The sequence below is a fragment of the Bos indicus x Bos taurus genome, chromosome 6 (assembly GCF_003369695.1).
Source record: "Bos indicus x Bos taurus breed Angus x Brahman F1 hybrid chromosome 6, Bos_hybrid_MaternalHap_v2.0, whole genome shotgun sequence".
NCBI lineage: Eukaryota > Metazoa > Chordata > Mammalia > Artiodactyla > Bovidae > Bos > Bos indicus x Bos taurus.
Genome location: NC_040081.1, coordinates 71,529,225 through 71,547,267, shown reverse-complemented (window position 1 = coordinate 71,547,267; position 18,043 = coordinate 71,529,225). Strand labels below are relative to the sequence as shown.

Here is an 18,043-nt window from a genome sequence, read left to right as displayed (position 1 = left end):
GACATAATAAACAGAGTTACCTAGAAAGAGGAGGAAGTCGGATGCTAATAGTTAACAAGAGTTTTGGAGGTAACGACAAGATCTAGAGCTGTATTTTCAAACTATAGGTTGAGTCCCATTAATGAGTCATGAAGTCAATATGGTGGGTCAATTTCTCAATTAGCATTTTTAAATCCTGGCCACACATGAGAGTCATCTAGAGAAACTAAAGCTTAAAAAAAGAGCTCAACACCTCACAGAGATTCTGATTTACTTGGGCTGATGCAGGATTCAGAAATTAGTTTTTTATTAGAAAATTTCAGGTAACTCCAATATGCAAGCCTGGTTAATAACCACTGTTGCAAGAAGATATTGACATAAAGACTGAGGGTAGAAGTAATGGAGTTAAGATCATAAGCTAGGAACTAAAATTTTCTAAGATGAAAAAAGAGAGGGGTTTGAGATCAGATGTCTGATAGGCTGTAATAAGGTGAGGTAGCAGGTGGCATATTCAATGATAATTAATGTAGTCAACAAACAGTATTTACAAGAGAGAAAACTGTACACATAAACACAAAGCCTGTTCAACCATTGTGTAGATGGATTTCAAACAGAAACTTTGACTTCATTTCTTATATTTTGAACTAAGTGGAAATAAATGTTAAGTCAGCTAAAAAAAAAAAGGGCCTGCAATCTGAGTTCAGAAATTTCTCCAAATCCCAACATGATAAAATTTGATTTGGAAAAAAAAAAAAAAAATTGATTTGAATAAGTAAATTGTACTTAATTTAGAATTAGGAATATTGCTATCATTATAAAAAAATATTTTTAAGAAAGAGAAAATAAATTGACTGGAAAGTTTATTTGAAAATCTATGTCAAGCTCCATAATTTAAACTTTTTAAAACAAATTTAAAAATCTATAAAATACATTCAGTATTTTAAGATAAAACTACTTAAAAAACTGTAATATCATGGTTATGAAAATAACAATTATGGCAAGCTATACATTTTTAATTATAGAAAACATTAAAATAAAATATTCAACAAAATATGTCTTGCTGTTGTTTTGGGGGAAACGGGGGACTAATATTTAAATATTATTTACATATATTTATTAAAAGATTTTTCTTATGACATTGTAAGTAGTCCCATTTCTACTGTCGTTTGGTGTAATACATGAATTCACACACAGGAGACTGAATACATAAAATGGCACGGATGGCGGAAGAGCCCCATCACTCTCCAGTACATACTGAATGACTGCAAAGGGCATAATGCAAACATATAAAGAATACTAATTTCAGAAAAAGAGCACTGCTCACCCCTGGGCACACACAAACATTTACAAACTTCACTTTATTAAACCAGAGGAAGAAATAAAATGTATCATAAATAATCGGTCTTCCATTTTATGTTAGTTTTTAAGTTCTTTTTTAATCATAATGAAATCTATTAAGAACAGGATTTTCTTCAAATGTGTATGGTTCAAACACGATTCATTTTTGTATGACAATCTCTTTTTTACTTATGTTCTTATATTAATATCTGTATATATATATATATATAAATTCTTAACGTTACAACTTTGAAATTGATGGTAAAAAGCTGCTTTCTATTTAATATGCCACAATAGGTCAGTGTTTACATACTATTCTGGAAGACTGATAAGTTACAACACACAGATTTAGAAGCAGAAAACTGAGTATTATTGAATGTATATTGGAATCGTAACAAAATGTTTTACTGTATTTACCCCATATCCTTTTGCACTCAAAGTTTTACATTAGTACAGTGAGGAATTTTATTTACTGAAAAATATCCCAAGTTTCTGTTCTATTGTTATATAAAATTCTAAATATAGCATTTAGTTTAAGTTTGACAGCATTTGTATTATATGAAGAGTTCATGTGATAGCCAAAATAGTATAATATTGTATGTAATATATGAATGTATCTTTGCCATCATAGTTCTAGTTGGTAATAACAAATTATATATGATAACCATTATTTTATCAAGACCTCTGCTATTATAAGACCTGAATATAATTCCCTCAATGACAGACACCAAATTGGCAAATAATTTCACATTTAGAAGAAAAAAGTTAAACATGACAGCCTAGCATCAAGGTTGATCATCCTTTGTGAATGCATTAAAAATATGGGTTATAAATACAGACATGGAAACCAAATACACTTTAAAAACAAGCACTGTAAGAATTTTACATACACATATTATGGCTCCCTAAGAAAAAGATTATTAAAACATAATGTGAACAATAAATTAATTCACAGTATAAACACACTTTGAGGAGTAATTTAAGTCAGGAATAATAAAAATACAGATATAACATCAGTTAGCACTATGAATATATATTCTGTCATATGTATAAAAATTTACACAAAGTACAGCTCTTTTAAACCAAATTTTTTACAAAAATATTCACTGATTTAAATAAAAGTTGACAGAGGTAGAATCTGTGTCAATGTTCATGATTTTCAGGAACAAGTAATTCAAATATTTCATTACTGTTTGTCCTTTCCAACTCACGGAAAGCCAACATTCTGAAAAAAGGGGGAGAGGAAAGATGGGTTAAAGAAAAAAATGATAAAATTAGTACATTCATGAAAAACTGAAATTCAGTAATGTTTTAACTGAAATTACAGTCTCTAATAAAAACTTGCCCACAATCAAGCTACATTTAATAGTTAAGAAGTATTGTTCTCTATTTTAAAAGATATTCTTCTTAAATTACAAAAGCATGTCAAAGTATGAGTACTAAAAGAATGATACGCAGTAAAAAGAACAGGGTAACAGAGAATGTTAACTGAGAAAACTCACCCAAAATAAGAGCTAATATGATGTCTAGGTTTAAAACTACAAACAAGTATTGTAAATTATGTTGTCTGAGTCTTAAAATAGCATGTTTTAGGGAGAATCAAATATTTTTACAAGTATCTTAGAATTTCCCCCCAGAACAAAATAACTGATAAAAACTTATTTTGAAGATAATTTCTATAAGAATTATATACATATGTCTATGCATGTGTGCATATTTATTACAAATCAAACATAAGAAAGAAGTATATACCAAAATGCTAATTGCTTGTTTTCTCTGAGTTATAGTATTACATGTACATCTGGGTTCACAGCAGCATTTTCACAACAGCCAGAAGGCGGAAGCAACCCAAATGATGAGCAGATAAACGAAGTGTGTTATATATGCAGAATGGAATACTATTCAGCCTCAAAAAGGAAGGGAATTCTAAAACATACTCCCAACTTGGATTAAATTTGAAAACATTATATAGTAAGTGAAAAAAGTCAGTCACAAAAAGAAAAATACAGCATGATTCTACTGACATAAGGTACAAACAGTAGTCAAATTCAGAGACAGCAATTGTAACAGTGGTTGCCAGAGGCTGGGGGAAGGGAAGACTGGGGAGTCATTTAATGAGTACAGTTTCACTTGGGAAAGATAAAAAAAGTTATGGAGACTGATAGTGAAGTTGATTTTTGCACAAGAGTGTCAATGTACTAACTGCCAGAGAAATGTATACTTAAAAATGGTCAAAATGATAAGTTTGATCTTATGTACATTTACTTCAATAAAAAATATATAAAAAAAAGTGGTTTTGGTTTTCTTCTTTATACTTTTATATTTTATGTTTTCTCAGTGAGCATTTTTTTAAGACATAATAATCAAAACAGTAAAGGTAAAACTGGATTATATAATTTATTAAAGAAATTATAAATATGGCTTAAAATGAGTATTTCTATTCATTTATGTGTATTTATGGGGAAACCCCTTAAAATTAGCTTTGGTGACAACATTAGAAAACATGAATGGAAATGTGTTAGCAATTAGCCACATCACTAGGATACTTTGGGAATTTGTTAATGGTTGCAGATGTTTTCTGAACTACATCTACTAGAACAGAAAATGGAAAAAGTTTGGCAGGTATTCAAAAAGTTAAACATAAAACTACCTTGCTGCTAAGTTGCTTCAGTCATGTCCGACTCTGTGCCACCCCAGAGATGGCAGCCCACCAGGCTCCCCTGTCCCTGGGATTCTCCAGGCAAGAACACTGGAGTGGGTTGCCATTTCCTTCTCCAATGCATGAAAGTGAAAAGTGAAAGTGAAGTCGCCCAGTGGTGTCTGACTCCTAGCGACACCATGGACTGCAGCCTACCAGGCTCCTCGGTCCATGGGATTTTCCAGGCAAGAGTACTGGGGTAGGGTGCCATTGCTATGACCCAGCAAATCTAGGTACTCCCAAAGATATGAACACACACTAAAACAGACTCTTGTATACACATGCTCACAGTAGCATTATTCAGAATAGCTAAGAGGTAAAAACAACCTACGTGTCCATCAACTGATGAATAGAAAAACAAAATGTAGAATAAACACAAGTATTATTTAGGGATGAAAGGAATGAAGTTCTGATACATGCTACAACACAGATGAACCTTGAAGACATTACCCTAAATGAAATAAGACCGATGCAAAAGATAAATACTGTATAAATTCACTTAGATGAAAATCTGGAACAGGCTAATTTTTAGAGATAGAAAGTAGATTAGAAGTTATCGGGGCAGGGGAAGTAAAGATGGGACTGGAGAGTTACTGCTTAATCAATAAAGAGTTTCTATTTGGGGTGATAAAAATTTTTTTTAAGTAGTGCTGATGACTGTACAACATTGTGAATTTAATGCCACTGAGTTGCACACTTTATAAAACAGTTAAGAAGGCAAACTTCATGTTATTTATATTTTATCATAAGTTAAAAAAAAGTTTCCTAATTCATCCCAGATTTAGAGATTGCTGGTATCCACTATGTCCTAGATCAGTGGTTCTAAGTATAGTGTGGAGATCCCTGGAGTCGAGCCTCTTTTCTTAAAACTAGGGAATTACTTGCTTTGTTCACTCTTATAATCTCATGAATGTACAGGTAAGTTTTCCAGAGGCTACATGATGTGAAAGGCCAGTTAGTAAGAAATATTTCAGATCTCTGGGCCCCAGGGTCTCTGTCACAACTACTCAATTCTGCCACTGCAGAATAGCAATCTTAGACAATATGCAAACAATTGGGTGTGGCTATGGTCCAATAAAGCTTAATTTACAAGAATAGGCAGTGGGGTGGATTTGGCCCCTAGGCCCTAGTTTACCAACCCTTGAACTAAAATGCAGCTGTGATTCAAGCACAAAAAAATGTTTGTGACACAACTGCCAAGAGGCTTTATAATGAAAAGCTGAAGCTCCATCTAATCACATTCAAATTAATGCAGCAGCTTAGAAGTTGTAAGGACACAGTGATTGCAGCCAGGACTGGGAAGTGGTCCTCAAAATGAAAGAAGAAAACACATGTTTTAATCAAATAAATAAACGCAAAAGCACAGCAATCTGAAATCATTTAAATGAAGGCCTTACAAATACTAATAAACCTGGGACATCAGTATATTAAAGAATAGAACATAACTAATGTTCTTATCAGGATCCTGAGTCACTAAGGAAACAATTATTTTCTATATATTTCTACTGAAAGAGGCCAAAAAATATAATTTTTAAAAGGACGGAGGATTGACTTTACTATTTCTTCAAGATAAGACTTGACTACCAACCTTTCACCTACCTTTCAAACTCTGGGTCTGACCCATTCATTCCCATGTCCAATGTATGAGCACATCACTTTGACTCTTCCTCAAATATACTTCAGCTCTTTACAATTATTTTGGAAAACTGACTTGCCAAAATAAGCTTGAACATGTGTGTCCAGTGTGACCTAACAATTTCATGCCTAAGAGTATACCCCAAAGAAATGTATGGTATCTATAAGGTACTAGAATACTCATCATGTTTCTGTCTATAATAGTCCAAACTGGAAATGATCAAATGCTCATCAAAAACAGAATGAGTAAATGGACTGTGTAAGTTTGCACAATGGAATATGATACAACAAGACTGAACCATCTACAAGAACACAGCAGTATAAATGAATCTCACAAAGGTATTGTTGAAGAAAAAAAGTCAAAAATATATTTCATTTATAAAATGTCCAGGAACAGAGAAAAGGCATTTATACTTTGAATAACCAAAACAGTTACTTTCAGAGCAGGGACTACAACCAGAAGTGAAGTGCAAGTTGCTCAGACATGTCCAATTCTTTGTGACCCCATGGATAGTCCATGAAATTCTCCAGGCCTGAATACTGGAGTGGGCAGCCATTCCCTTCTCCAGGGGATCTTCCCAACCCAGGGATTGAACCCAGGTCTCCTGCATTGCAGGCACAGATTGTTTACTGTCTGAGCCAATCAATTATGACCAGAAGGAAGCCCAAAAGAGAGGTTATATTTTGTTTCTTGATCTGAGTGCAGGTTGCATATGTGTGTTCAATCTGTAAAAATTCACTCAGCTATATATACTATGATACAGCACTTTTCTGTATGTATTTCTGTATGTATACTATAATTCACTTTAAAAAATCTGTCCTGGCTTTCAATATTAAATAATATTTTCTGTATTTGTCTATACTTTCACTATCTGTTATCTGTACCTTGAGTCTGGGGCTTTATTAAATATTACCCTGTGAGATTTCATATTGTCCTTTAATTTTTAAAGTATAATTTACATACAATACGATGCATGGATTATAAATGTTCAGTTCAATGAGATTTTACAATAGTATACACCCATGTAACCACCACCACCACCACAATACAGCACATTCCATTACTTCCAAAAGTTCTCGACTACCTTTCTAGGCAATCTCTTCCCCACCGACACAGAAAACAACTCTTGCAATTTTTATAACCAGAGATTCTTAGTAGTTTTGCTTGTACTTGGTGCTATATAGATACCTTTCTGATAATCAGTTTATATGTTCAGGAGAATGTAAAGGAGACCTCATAGTAGAACTAAGGGGTGGCGTGCGAAGACCATGCCGACGCATCTCTTGAATTGCTCGTTCTCTGTCAGTAAAGACAAAATAAGAGATTATACCAAAAAGTGGTATACAAATAAAAGGCTGTTATTGTTATTGGTTACATAATTTCTATTTAATTAATTAGTATTTCTACTAAATTTAAATCATGTCTTTATATAATTTTTAAGTTGTGGATAAAAGATTTCAATTAAAGGAATATGTACTTTAAGAGATTGTTCAAAGCTCCTCTGAATATAGATTTTTCAAAGCTGATGCCTCCCCTCTCTGCAACTAGTTCTCCCACTTCTTGCACATAAATCTACCCCTCTTCCTTCTTCCTGTGTCAAAATGCCCAAATGTTAGAAGTAAAATCATCTGTTTTCTTTTATGCTTTCCTTCCCCACGTCTGGGTCTGTCCCACGAAGCATAGTGACTATGCTGCCACCTCTACTGTGGGCTGTTCAGTGCCTGGACTAGACTTTCTGACTTGAACTTTTCAATATCTAGGATTTCTACCTAGATAGGTGCTTCATAAACTTTTTTTCCTTATAATCCCCTAAAATTTATTTTTAGATGTCCCCTTAGATGTCCTGCTGCTGCTGCTGCTAAGTCGCTTCAGTCGTGTCCGACTCTGTGTGACCCTATGGACAGCAGCCCACCAGGCTCCTCCATCCACAGGATTCTCTAGGCAAGAATACTGGAGTGGGTTGCCATTTCCTTCTCCTACCCTCTGTCAAATTTTAATACACAGATACACTGTTAATGTACTGTAGCCCTTCAGAGGGCCACAAATCACTGTAACACCTAAGGTTTTTTTTGCCATTCCCTCTTCCCCCAAGAACCCATATTGTTCCCTGTGGTAATGATATTGCCTCTTTAAGAATGCATGGTCTAGCTGGATGGTAAAGAGAAGGAAAGACATGGCTACATGGGTAGCGGTTTCCTTGGGGACCATGGACAAGAAAAAGGAGAGGAATTAAGGGGGTCTCTAACCCAAAGAAATAAAGAGCTTGGTTTAGGACCCTTGAAGAGAATTTCAACTGTCATTCAGTTTAGTTCAGTTCAGTCGCTCAGTCGTGTCCGACTCTTTGCGACCCCATGAAACAACTGTCATTAATAAATGAAAATCATCATACACATTCAGTTTAGCACGCTGAACTGATCTTCTAAAGTACAAGAAATTAACATTGCTTTCATGACAAAGATGCAATCTCAGGCTTCATCTCTCTTTGAAATCATAAATATTCATTTCCTAGCAAATTTCATCTATAATCTAAATTGCATATGACTTAAAAGTTTTTGATGTAAACGGATAAGAGTAAGATTAGAGAACCCAAAAAGTTGATCTAAATAAGCAATCTGACCACTATTTGAGAATGAAATCTTAGATATGTTGATGTCTATGGTATTAATATGGTAGGAAAGAATAATGGAAGAAAAGTTAACTTGACAAATTGATTTGCAAATTAGATTTGGATTTTAACTGTTAAACCAGGTCTCATTTCTATTTGTAACACTTGGAAATTAAATTTTTCAACATAATAAAGCTAATGAACTGAAATATAAGTGAGTGTGAAAATTACTAGCCTGTAAGGAATATATTGTAAAGATTAAGAACACAGGGTTTATAGTAGATTTTAGTCTTGGCTCTGCTATTTACTATTTGTGTGACATTAGTTTCTAAAAATAAGATAGGTACAATACTAGATAGTTAATAGGATACATACATAGCATATGGTATATATTTTTTAATTGCCCTTATGATCATCACTTACATGATAATTTGTATTTGGAATTTCCTGTTGGATCATAAAGTTTTGGCTCTTGTAGAATCCTTACTACTTTGTTGATTCCTTAACTATATCCTTTGAAATAATGTCCTGATTTTGCCCTGAGGAACGCTATAGCAAATGTTTATTTATACAATACTTGCTACTCTGCTATTTTATTATGGGGATATTATCTTATGCAACATGTATTGCCATTTTAGAAAAAATTACCAAAGGAATTTATCTTCCATATTAATGCCAAGAAAAGTTTGCTATTTATAAGCCATATAAAAGCCTTTTTGGAGTAGAATATAGGGAATAAATAAAAACACTGTCCAATGTTAAAAATATTTGCTTACCGTTCATATCTTTCAGTTGAAATCTGCCTTTTCAGAACATCAAGATCTGTTTGTAATTGTGCCATTTTAGCCCGGAGCATGGTGTTTTCCCGGCTTTGACTATTTCTTAAAAACAAATTTAAAAAAATCAAGTAAGTAAGTAAGTAACAAATACTCTGTTTTAAAGAGTCAAGTACTACGGAATTTTGTTTTTGTTATTAATAACAACAAATGGAGGTGACATATAAGGATAAAAAAAGACTTTTCAACAATAACTTCATAATCGTCTGGATTTCCATCACAAAGTTTTCTTTTTCATTCATCTCATTTATTTAACAAACATTTATTGAGCTTTTAGTATGTGCTAGGCACTCCAGCAATGCTGGAGGTGCAAATTTGAGGAGACATGAATTGTAACACTGAAATGTAAAGTATTTTTATTGGCTCTTTCTTGACTCCTACCTCAGGAAAAGTAATATTTCTCACTCCTTTTAAAAGTTAATTATTGGGATTTCTTTGGTGGTACAGTGGCTACGAATCTGCCTGCCAATGCAGGAGACATGGGTTCAATCCCTGGCCCAGGAAGATCCCAAATGCCACAGAGCAACTAAGCCTGTATGCCATGACTACTGAGCCAACGCTCTAGAGCCCACATGCTACAACTAAGGAAGGCCGCGCAACTAGAGCCTGTGCTCTGCAAGAGAAACCACTGCATTAAGCCCAGGCACTGCAATGAGGTGTAGCCTCTGCTGGCCACAATTCAGAGAAAGCCTGCACAAAAGTACTGAAGGCTCAGCACAGCCAAAAATAAATAAATAAATAAATTTAATTAATTTTTCTACTTATACTATCTATCCTGGGTTTCACTCCCTCTTCCAAAAATATGTCTAAACTTCTCCATCCTAAAAAGGCACCATCATCAATCTCCTAAAAAGTAATCCATATATTTATGAGGGTCAAATTTCATGCTTTTCAAAGTTTTTTTCCTAATCCATAGCATGAAACACTGCCAACTCTCCCCATCCTGAAATGTTCTCCCTTTCTCTGATTTTCCTCTGTTCCTCAACTGTAGACATTTTTTGAAAGGTCACTCATTCACTTTCATGGGTACCATTTCTGTAGTGAACACACACAAATTACATCTCCAAACATGATGTCTCTTTTGGATTTCCAATAGGAGCTGCTACATAAGCAAAATATTTTGGTTTGTTACCACTGTTCCAACTCCCATCCTCTTCTCCCCAAAAATTGAAAAAAAATTTTTTTTGTTCCTCCAGTATTTTTCTATCATTTTTTTTATGTTACAAGTCTACAAAGAACTACTCATATTGAAAAATTATTTGTGACAGACTATTTCCTTCACGTAAGTTGAATTATGACACTTACAGTTTGCTTTCCGAAAGGGTCAACTTCTCTTTAAGTATCTGAATTTCTGTATCCTTCTCATGGGAAGTTAAGTGGGAATGAAATTCTTTATCTCTATTTGTAGCCAACAATGATTCAAGGTTTTTAATTGTATGTCTCTCACTCAACAGTTGTTTTTTTAACAGCTCTGACTCTGATTTTATATTTTCTAATTCCATTGTAACCTACAAGAACAAAGTAAGATTACCTCAGTACAATTTTAGACTTACTCTGAAATACTTTCTGGAGAGCTATACACACATCAGTTGCTTTATTCTGAGCACTGACTGAAGATTCTAAAATCCTTTTTTAAGTATAATAAAAACATCTTATTTTCACAATAGTCTTTGTTATTTTTAGTTAGGATTTATTTTGACCATAAGATCTATTCCAACCCTCAAATAATTTTCTTTTGCATTATTTTGTCAAGAAAGGGTAATTAACATAAAACTCTAAAATGTGACCATTTTATCAGCCAGGAGGCCCTTCTGGTTTATTAAATATATATATTCTCATTACACAGCCAAACCAGTTTTGAAGCTTCTCTGTCTCTGAAAATAAAGTTACTACTAAATGAGTGAAAACTGGAAACACTCATGTTTAAGAATACACATTGGGTTGTTTAACGCTTCAGTTTAGGAATGCAAAGTTTCAGCTTACTCGACTTTCAAATTAGAGTAAAATTTTTATCAGGAAAAATATTCCACTTAGGGAGGAATAAGCTGCTCAATTCTTCACATAAGTCTTAAACAGAAAATACATTGGGATATGTTCCTATTCTATAATTAGAAGACTCATGTTCTAAGTACCCATCTGCTTCAAAATAGCACCTAACTTCATTATCATATTTGCCAAAGAAATCTTGGCAATGAATCTAATAGTCAAATCTAGTTGTCAAAATCCTGTAGTCAGAAGTCACTGCTCTACAGGGGAACAAATATATTGGGTAGTGAATGGTAAAGTAAAACAATCAGAGTAGGGCTAAATAAAATAGTATGCTACAAGACAATCTTTTTAAGTTCTCACCCTCTCAAATTCAAGATTTTTGGAATTCAATTGTTGGGTCATAATATCTTTGCCTGAATCAAGCTTAATGCAAAGTTCTCTAAGAGATGATAAATCATTTAACACTGCTGCTTTCTCATCTTCTTGGTGTCTCAGCTCTTCTTCTAATCTAGAGATAGCTTTTGCCATTGATGAGATCTGAGATTCATAAGCATGATGTGCATTCATGTGCTGAAAATAGAAAAAGAAATCAGTATGAAATTAAAGTAACCCAATACTTTTAAAGGTTTGAATCTGTATAGCTACAATGTCATTTTATAAAACTATTAAGAGCCAATTTTTGCAATTTAAAAAATTTTACAATTTTAAGATACACTCAAGAAGTTCTCTGCTATTTAAAGATGGCCTATATAAAGCTTAAAAAATAAGTCATGCATAATTATTAATCATGGTAACTATCTCATATATATATAGAAGATGCAAAGATGAAAATTATTGTTTTAGGATTGTGAACATAGGGATTGTTTAAGTTAAATTTTTCCTTTATAAACTCCCTTTGTTAAAACAATGATGAAAGTGAAAGAGGAGAGTGAAAAAGTTGGCTTAAAACTCAACATTCAGAAAACTAAAATCATGGCATCTGGTCCCATCACTTCATGGCAAATAGATGGGGAAACAACGGAAGCTGTGACAGACTTCATTTTTTTGGGCTCCAAATTCACTGCAGATGGTGACTGCAGCCATGAAATTAAAAGATGCTTGCCCCTTGGAAGAAAAGTTATGACCATCTAGACAGCACGTTAAAAAGCAGAGACATTACTTTGCCAACAAAGGTCCATCTAGTCAAAGCTATGGTTTTTCCAGGATTCATGTATAGATGTGAGAGTTGGGCTATAAAGAAGGCTGAGCGCCGAAAAATTGATGCTTTTGAACTGTGGTGTTGGAGAAGACACTTGAGTCCCCTGGACTGCAAGGAGATCCAACCAGTCCATCCTAAAGGAGATCAATCCTGAATATTCATTGCAAGGACTGATGCTGAAGCTGAAACTCCAATATTTTGGCCACCTGATGTGAAAAACTGACTCATTTGAAAAGCCCCTGATGCTGGGAAAGATTGAAGGAGGGAGGAGAAGGGGATGACAGAGAATGAAATGGTTGGAATGCATCACCAACTCAATGGACATGAGTTTGAGTAGGCTGGGAGTTGGTGATAGACAGGGAGGCCTGAAGTGCTGCAGTCTATGGGGTCACAAAGAGTCGGATACGACTGAGTGACTGAACTGAACACATCAAAAACATATATACTTACCACTCCTCAACTGCCTTGAGTTAAATTTTGAATTTCAAAACTGGAGTTTGCTTTAAAATTACATACCGAAAGTCATAATTAAATTTAAGCTAATAATAGTATACAATTTTATGAGTTTAATAACTGAAATAATGAGCAAAATTTGAAATACTTATAAGACCCTTTTTCCTAGAATGATCCATATTTAAAATGGAGTAATAAATAAATTAGAAATTATTAAAATGAGTAATAAATACAAATAAATATAAAGCTCTACTTCTAGAGTTTAGGAAGAATTCCACATTTGAAAATTAAATTATTACACAGTATTTACTGAAATCACCAACATTAAAAATCTAATGCAGTGATGTGAAGTTTTAATACATTTCAACAGTTGCAGAAAAATATTTGGATTTTCCAAATATTAATGAAGTAGTCAAAATTTCCCCAAATATACATAAGGCAATTTCATGTACCACATAAGACATGAACAATGACAAAGAAGAGAAGAGCTAAAGAACAACTTCTGAGAATTAGGAGGTTGAGAAACATTCCTTTAGTTACATACTCATAACAGAAAAACATAGAAATAGTGTATTAGAGGCCTAGGACTGCTACAAAATTACTGGAGGGCTTAAAACAACAGAAATTTATTGCCACACAATTTTGGAGGGTACAAGTCTGATTCAGATGTCGGCAGAATTGGCTTCCTCTGGAGGTTCTGAGGAACAATCTGTTCCAAGCCTCTCTCCAAACTCCTATGACTGCTGCCAATCCTCAGTGTTCCTTGCCTTGCAGACACAGCACTCCGATCTCTGCCTTCATCTTCAATTGGCACTCTCCCTCGTGTATTCTGTGTCCAGACTTCTCTTGTCTCATAAGGATACCAGTCATTAGGATATGGCCTGACCTAGTCCAGTATGGCCTCATCTCAAATTGACTACATCTGCAAAGGTGCTATTTCCAAAAAGGTCAAATTTCACAGGTACTGGTGGTTAGGATTTTAATATATTTGGTGGGGCGGGGGGGACATAATTCTAGCAACTCTCTGGCTCCCCCAAATTCACAAGTCCTTCCCATGTGCAAAATACATTCATTCTATCCCAATATTTCTAGCATCAACTCTTAAGTCCAAAATCTGACCTAAATCAGAACGGTAAGATTCTGGGAATGGTCCATCCTGGGGCAAAATTCCTCTCCCTCCATGATCTGTGATGCTAGAAAACAAACTACCTCCCTCTAAAATACAATGGTGGAGAAGAAATAAAATAGTCTTATTATGAAAGGGAGAAAAAGGAAGGAATTGAAGGAATAAGTAGGTCTAGAGTAAGGTGACACTCAAGCAGGGCAAATTTCATTAGATTTCAAGGGTCTAAAATTAATGATCTCTACCTTGATGCTCTGTCCTTTGGCCCTGCGAGGGCAGCCACACCTCTTGGCCACAGTGGCAGTGGTGCTGCCTTACGGAGTCAAGGAGGAAAGAGTCCAGTCCCCTGGGCCTATGCCGTCTGGGCCTGTGGTAATGCAACAGCACCACCAGCTTTTGAGCAGCCCTGCTGGTCTCCCAGTCACTCTCAGAGTTATTCTTCCCTTTTCCTGAAGATCAGAGGTTTTTAACTCTTAGTTCAGTTCAGTTGCTCAGTCGTGTCCGACTCTTTGCGACCCCATGGACTACAGCATGCCAGGCCTCCATGTCCATCACCATCTCCCAGAGTTTACCCAAAACTGACGTCCATTGAGTCGATGATGCCATCCAACCATCTCATCCTCTGTCAACCCCTTCTCCTCCTGCCTTCAATCTTTCCCAGCATCAGGGTCTTTTCAAATGAGTCAGCTCTTTGCATCAGGTGGCCAAAGTACTGGAGCTTCAGCTTCAACATCAGTCTTAACACCCAAGGAATGATATCCTTTAGGATGGACTGGTTGGACCTCCCTGCGGTCCAAGGGACTCTCAAGAGTCTTCTCCAACACCACAGTTCAAAAGCATCAATTCTTCGGCACTCAGGTTTCTTTAGAGTCCAACTCTCACATCCATACATGACTACTGGAAAAACCATAGCCTTGACTAGATGGACCTTTGTTGGCAAAGTAATCTCTCTGCTTTTTAATATGCTGTCTAGATTGGTCATAACTTTCCTTCCAAGGAGTAAGCACCTTTTAATTTCATGGCTGCAGTCACCAACTGCAGTGATTTTGGGGCCCCCAAAAATAGCCTGCCACTGTTTCCACATCTACTTGCCATGAAGTGATGGGACCAGATGCCATGATCTTAAGTTTTCTGAATGTTGAGTTTTAAGCCAACTTTTTCACTTTCCTCTTTCACTTTCATCAAGAGGCTCTTAGTTCTTCTACACTTCTGCCATAAGGGTGGTATCATCTGTGTATCTGAGGTAAATGGTATTCCTCCCAGCAATCTTGATTCGAGCTTGTGCTTCATCCAGCCCAGCGTTTCTCATGATGTACTCTGCGTATCAGCTAAATAAGCACGGTGACAATATACAGCCTTGACGTACTCCTTTTCCTACTTGGAACCAGTCTGCTGTTCCATGTCCAGTTCTAACTGTTGCTTCTTGACCAGCATACAGATTTCTCAGGTCAGGTGGTCTGGTATTCCCATCTCTTTCAGAATTTTCCATAGTTTATTGTGATCCACACAGTCAAAGGCTTTGGCATAGTCAAAAAAAACAGAAATAGATATTTTTCTGGAACTCTCTTGCTTTTTCCATGATCCACTGGATGTTGGCAATTTGATCTCTGGTTCCTCTGCCTTTTCTAAAACCAGCTTGAACATCTGGAAGTTCATGGTTCACATACTGCTGAAGCCTGGCTTGGAGCATATGAGATGAGTGCAATTGTGCAGTAGTTTGAGCATTCTTTGGCATTGCCTTTCTTTGGTATTGGAATGAAAACTGACCTTCTCCAGTCCTGTGGCCGCTGCCGAGTTTTCCGTATTTGCTGACATATTGAGTGCAGCACTTTCACAGCATCATCTTTCAAGATTTGAAAGAGCTCAACTGGAATTCCATCACCTCTACTAGCTTTGTTCGTAGTGATGCTTCCTAAGGCCCACTTGACTTTCACATTCCGGGATGTCTGGCTCTAGGTGAGTGATCACACGATGTCATTATCTGGGTTGTGAAGATCTTTTTTGTATAGTTCTTCTGTGTGTTCTTGCCACCTCGTCTTAATATCTTCTGCTTCTGTTAGGTCCATACCATTTGTTCTTTATTGAACCCATCTTTGCATGAAATGTTCCCTTGGTATCTCTAATTTTCTTGAAGAGATCTCTAGTCTTTCCCATTCTATCGTTTTCGTCCATTTCTTTGCACTGATTACTGAGGAAGGCTTTCTTATTTCTCCTTGCTATTCTCTGGAACTCTACTGACCTGTTTTCTGCTTGTAAGATCCAAGGAGTTCAGCCTTCCTTTCAATCATCCTATTTCTGTCCCTTTCAGCCCAAGCTGGCAGTGTTTCTGCTGAGGTGACTGCCTGGATCTATGGGTTACTCACCTAATTGCTTCACCAAGAGGTTGTCTAGCCACAGTCTCTTTCCTGCCTCCAGAACACCCTATCTGTACAGGCTAGAACTTTTCCAAATCCTTGAGTCCCGGTTCCTCTCTTGCTTAGCAATTCCTTCCTCAATTTGTCTCTTTCCTTCACATCTTACTACAAACAGCAGGAAAAATCAGGCTGCACCTTTCACACTTCACTTGGAAATTTCCTCAACTAAATATCCAAGTTCATCACTTTTAAGTTCTACTTTCCTAAGAGCAGACCATGCTTCAGCCAAGTCCTCTGCCATTTTCTAAGAATCACCTTTCCTCCAGCATCCAAAAATATGTTCCTCCAGTGCATCTGAGACCGCAGTGGAAGAAACATTCTTATGTCTGGACAACTTCCATTCATAATGATTTACGTATTTTGTAAATAATAGAAGTTATCTCTATAGCTTTCCTGTTCTTTCTGAGTCCTCACTTTTAATGTCTACCTTTCTACCAACAGTCTCTTCAAGGTAATCAAGGCTTTTCTATCAGGCTCTCAGAACCCTTCCAGAATGTATCCGTTACCCAATTCCAAAGACCCTTTTTAGGTTTGTTACAGCAGCATCCCACTTCCTGGTACCAACGTCTGTATTTGTTTCCTAATGCTGCCATAACAAATTACCACAAACTAGCTAGCTTAAAACAGAAATGCATTCCCTCCCAGTTCTGGGGCCTCATGTCTGAAATCTAGGTTGTCAGCAGGATCGGTTCCTTCTAGAGGTTCTGTGGGAGACTCTGTTCCATGCCTCTCTCCAGCTTCGGTGACTGCTGGCAATCTGTGGGGTTCCTTGCGTTGGTAGACACTTCATTTCAATCTCTGCCTCTGTCTTCATGTGGCATTCTCCACTGGGCCTTCTGTATCTGAATCGCTGTTATTTTATAAGGACACCAGTTACCAGATTAGGGTCCACCCTACCCAGCAGGACCTCATTTTAACTTGATTATATCTGCACAGTCACGTTCACAGGTTCTCAGAGCTAGGAACTAAATATATTTGGTGTTTGTGGGAGGCAGTGCATAATTCTACACACTATGAGTAATCAATGCTTTCTTCTGAAAAATGAAGATCAGCTAAAATACTCCACCAACAAAATGAAAGGAGAACCAATAACCAACAGTTCTACATCAATCTAACTTACTAAGGATTCCTATATTTTAACTCAACTCAAAATTTTATTAAGAGATTTTTATTAGACTCTATGGGAAAAGTTTGTTTAAATCCACATGCAAAAGAATGAAAATGGAGCCTTATCTTATTTCATATATAAAAATTAACTCAAAATGGACCAAAGACCTCAACATAAGAGCTGAAACTAGAAAACTCATAAGAAAAAAAAAGGAAAAAGCTTTGTGATGTTGGATTTAGCAATGATTTCTTAGATATGACACCAAAAATACAGGCAAAAAGAAACAAATAAATTGGACTTCATCAAAATTTAAAACTTCTCTGCATTAAGGATAAGACTGAGTGACAAGGTAAGACACTAGATGGGAGAAAATATTCACAAGTCACATATCTAATACAGGACAAATATTTAGAATATAAAAACAACTCCTAAAACTCAACAACAAAAACAGCTTGATTTAAAAAAATAGGCAAAGGATTTAAATAGACATTTCTTAAAAAAAATATACAAATGGCCAATTAGCACAAAAAAATATGCTCAACATCACTAATCATCAAGAAAATACAAGTCAAAACCAAAATGAAATACTACTTCACTCCCATTGGGAAGGCTATTATTAAAAACAAACAAACCACACACACACAAACAGAAAAAACAAGCATTGGT

The 18,043-nt window shown here is 35.7% G+C and overlaps 1 protein-coding gene across 2 annotated transcripts in view; it reads right to left on the bottom strand.

Annotated features, from left to right (window-relative positions):
• Positions 1-1,076: 1,076 nt before the first annotated feature.
• The window catches only part of CEP135 (centrosomal protein 135), a 75,613-nt gene continuing 58,646 nt past the window's right edge, over positions 1,077-18,043 (bottom strand). The window contains exons 22-26 of one of the 2 annotated variants that reach the window (XM_027544550.1): positions 11,442-11,651; positions 10,398-10,600; positions 9,033-9,137; positions 6,840-6,950; positions 1,077-2,542 (exon numbers count right to left, since the gene is read on the bottom strand). In XM_027544550.1, the coding sequence (XP_027400351.1) occupies positions 6,851-6,950; positions 9,033-9,137; positions 10,398-10,600; positions 11,442-11,651 (618 nt within the window). In that variant the 3' untranslated portion in view covers positions 1,077-2,542; positions 6,840-6,850. The remainder of the gene's footprint in view (positions 2,543-6,839; positions 6,951-9,032; positions 9,138-10,397; positions 10,601-11,441; positions 11,652-18,043) is intronic. The other variant, XM_027544549.1, reaches the window with a different exon arrangement.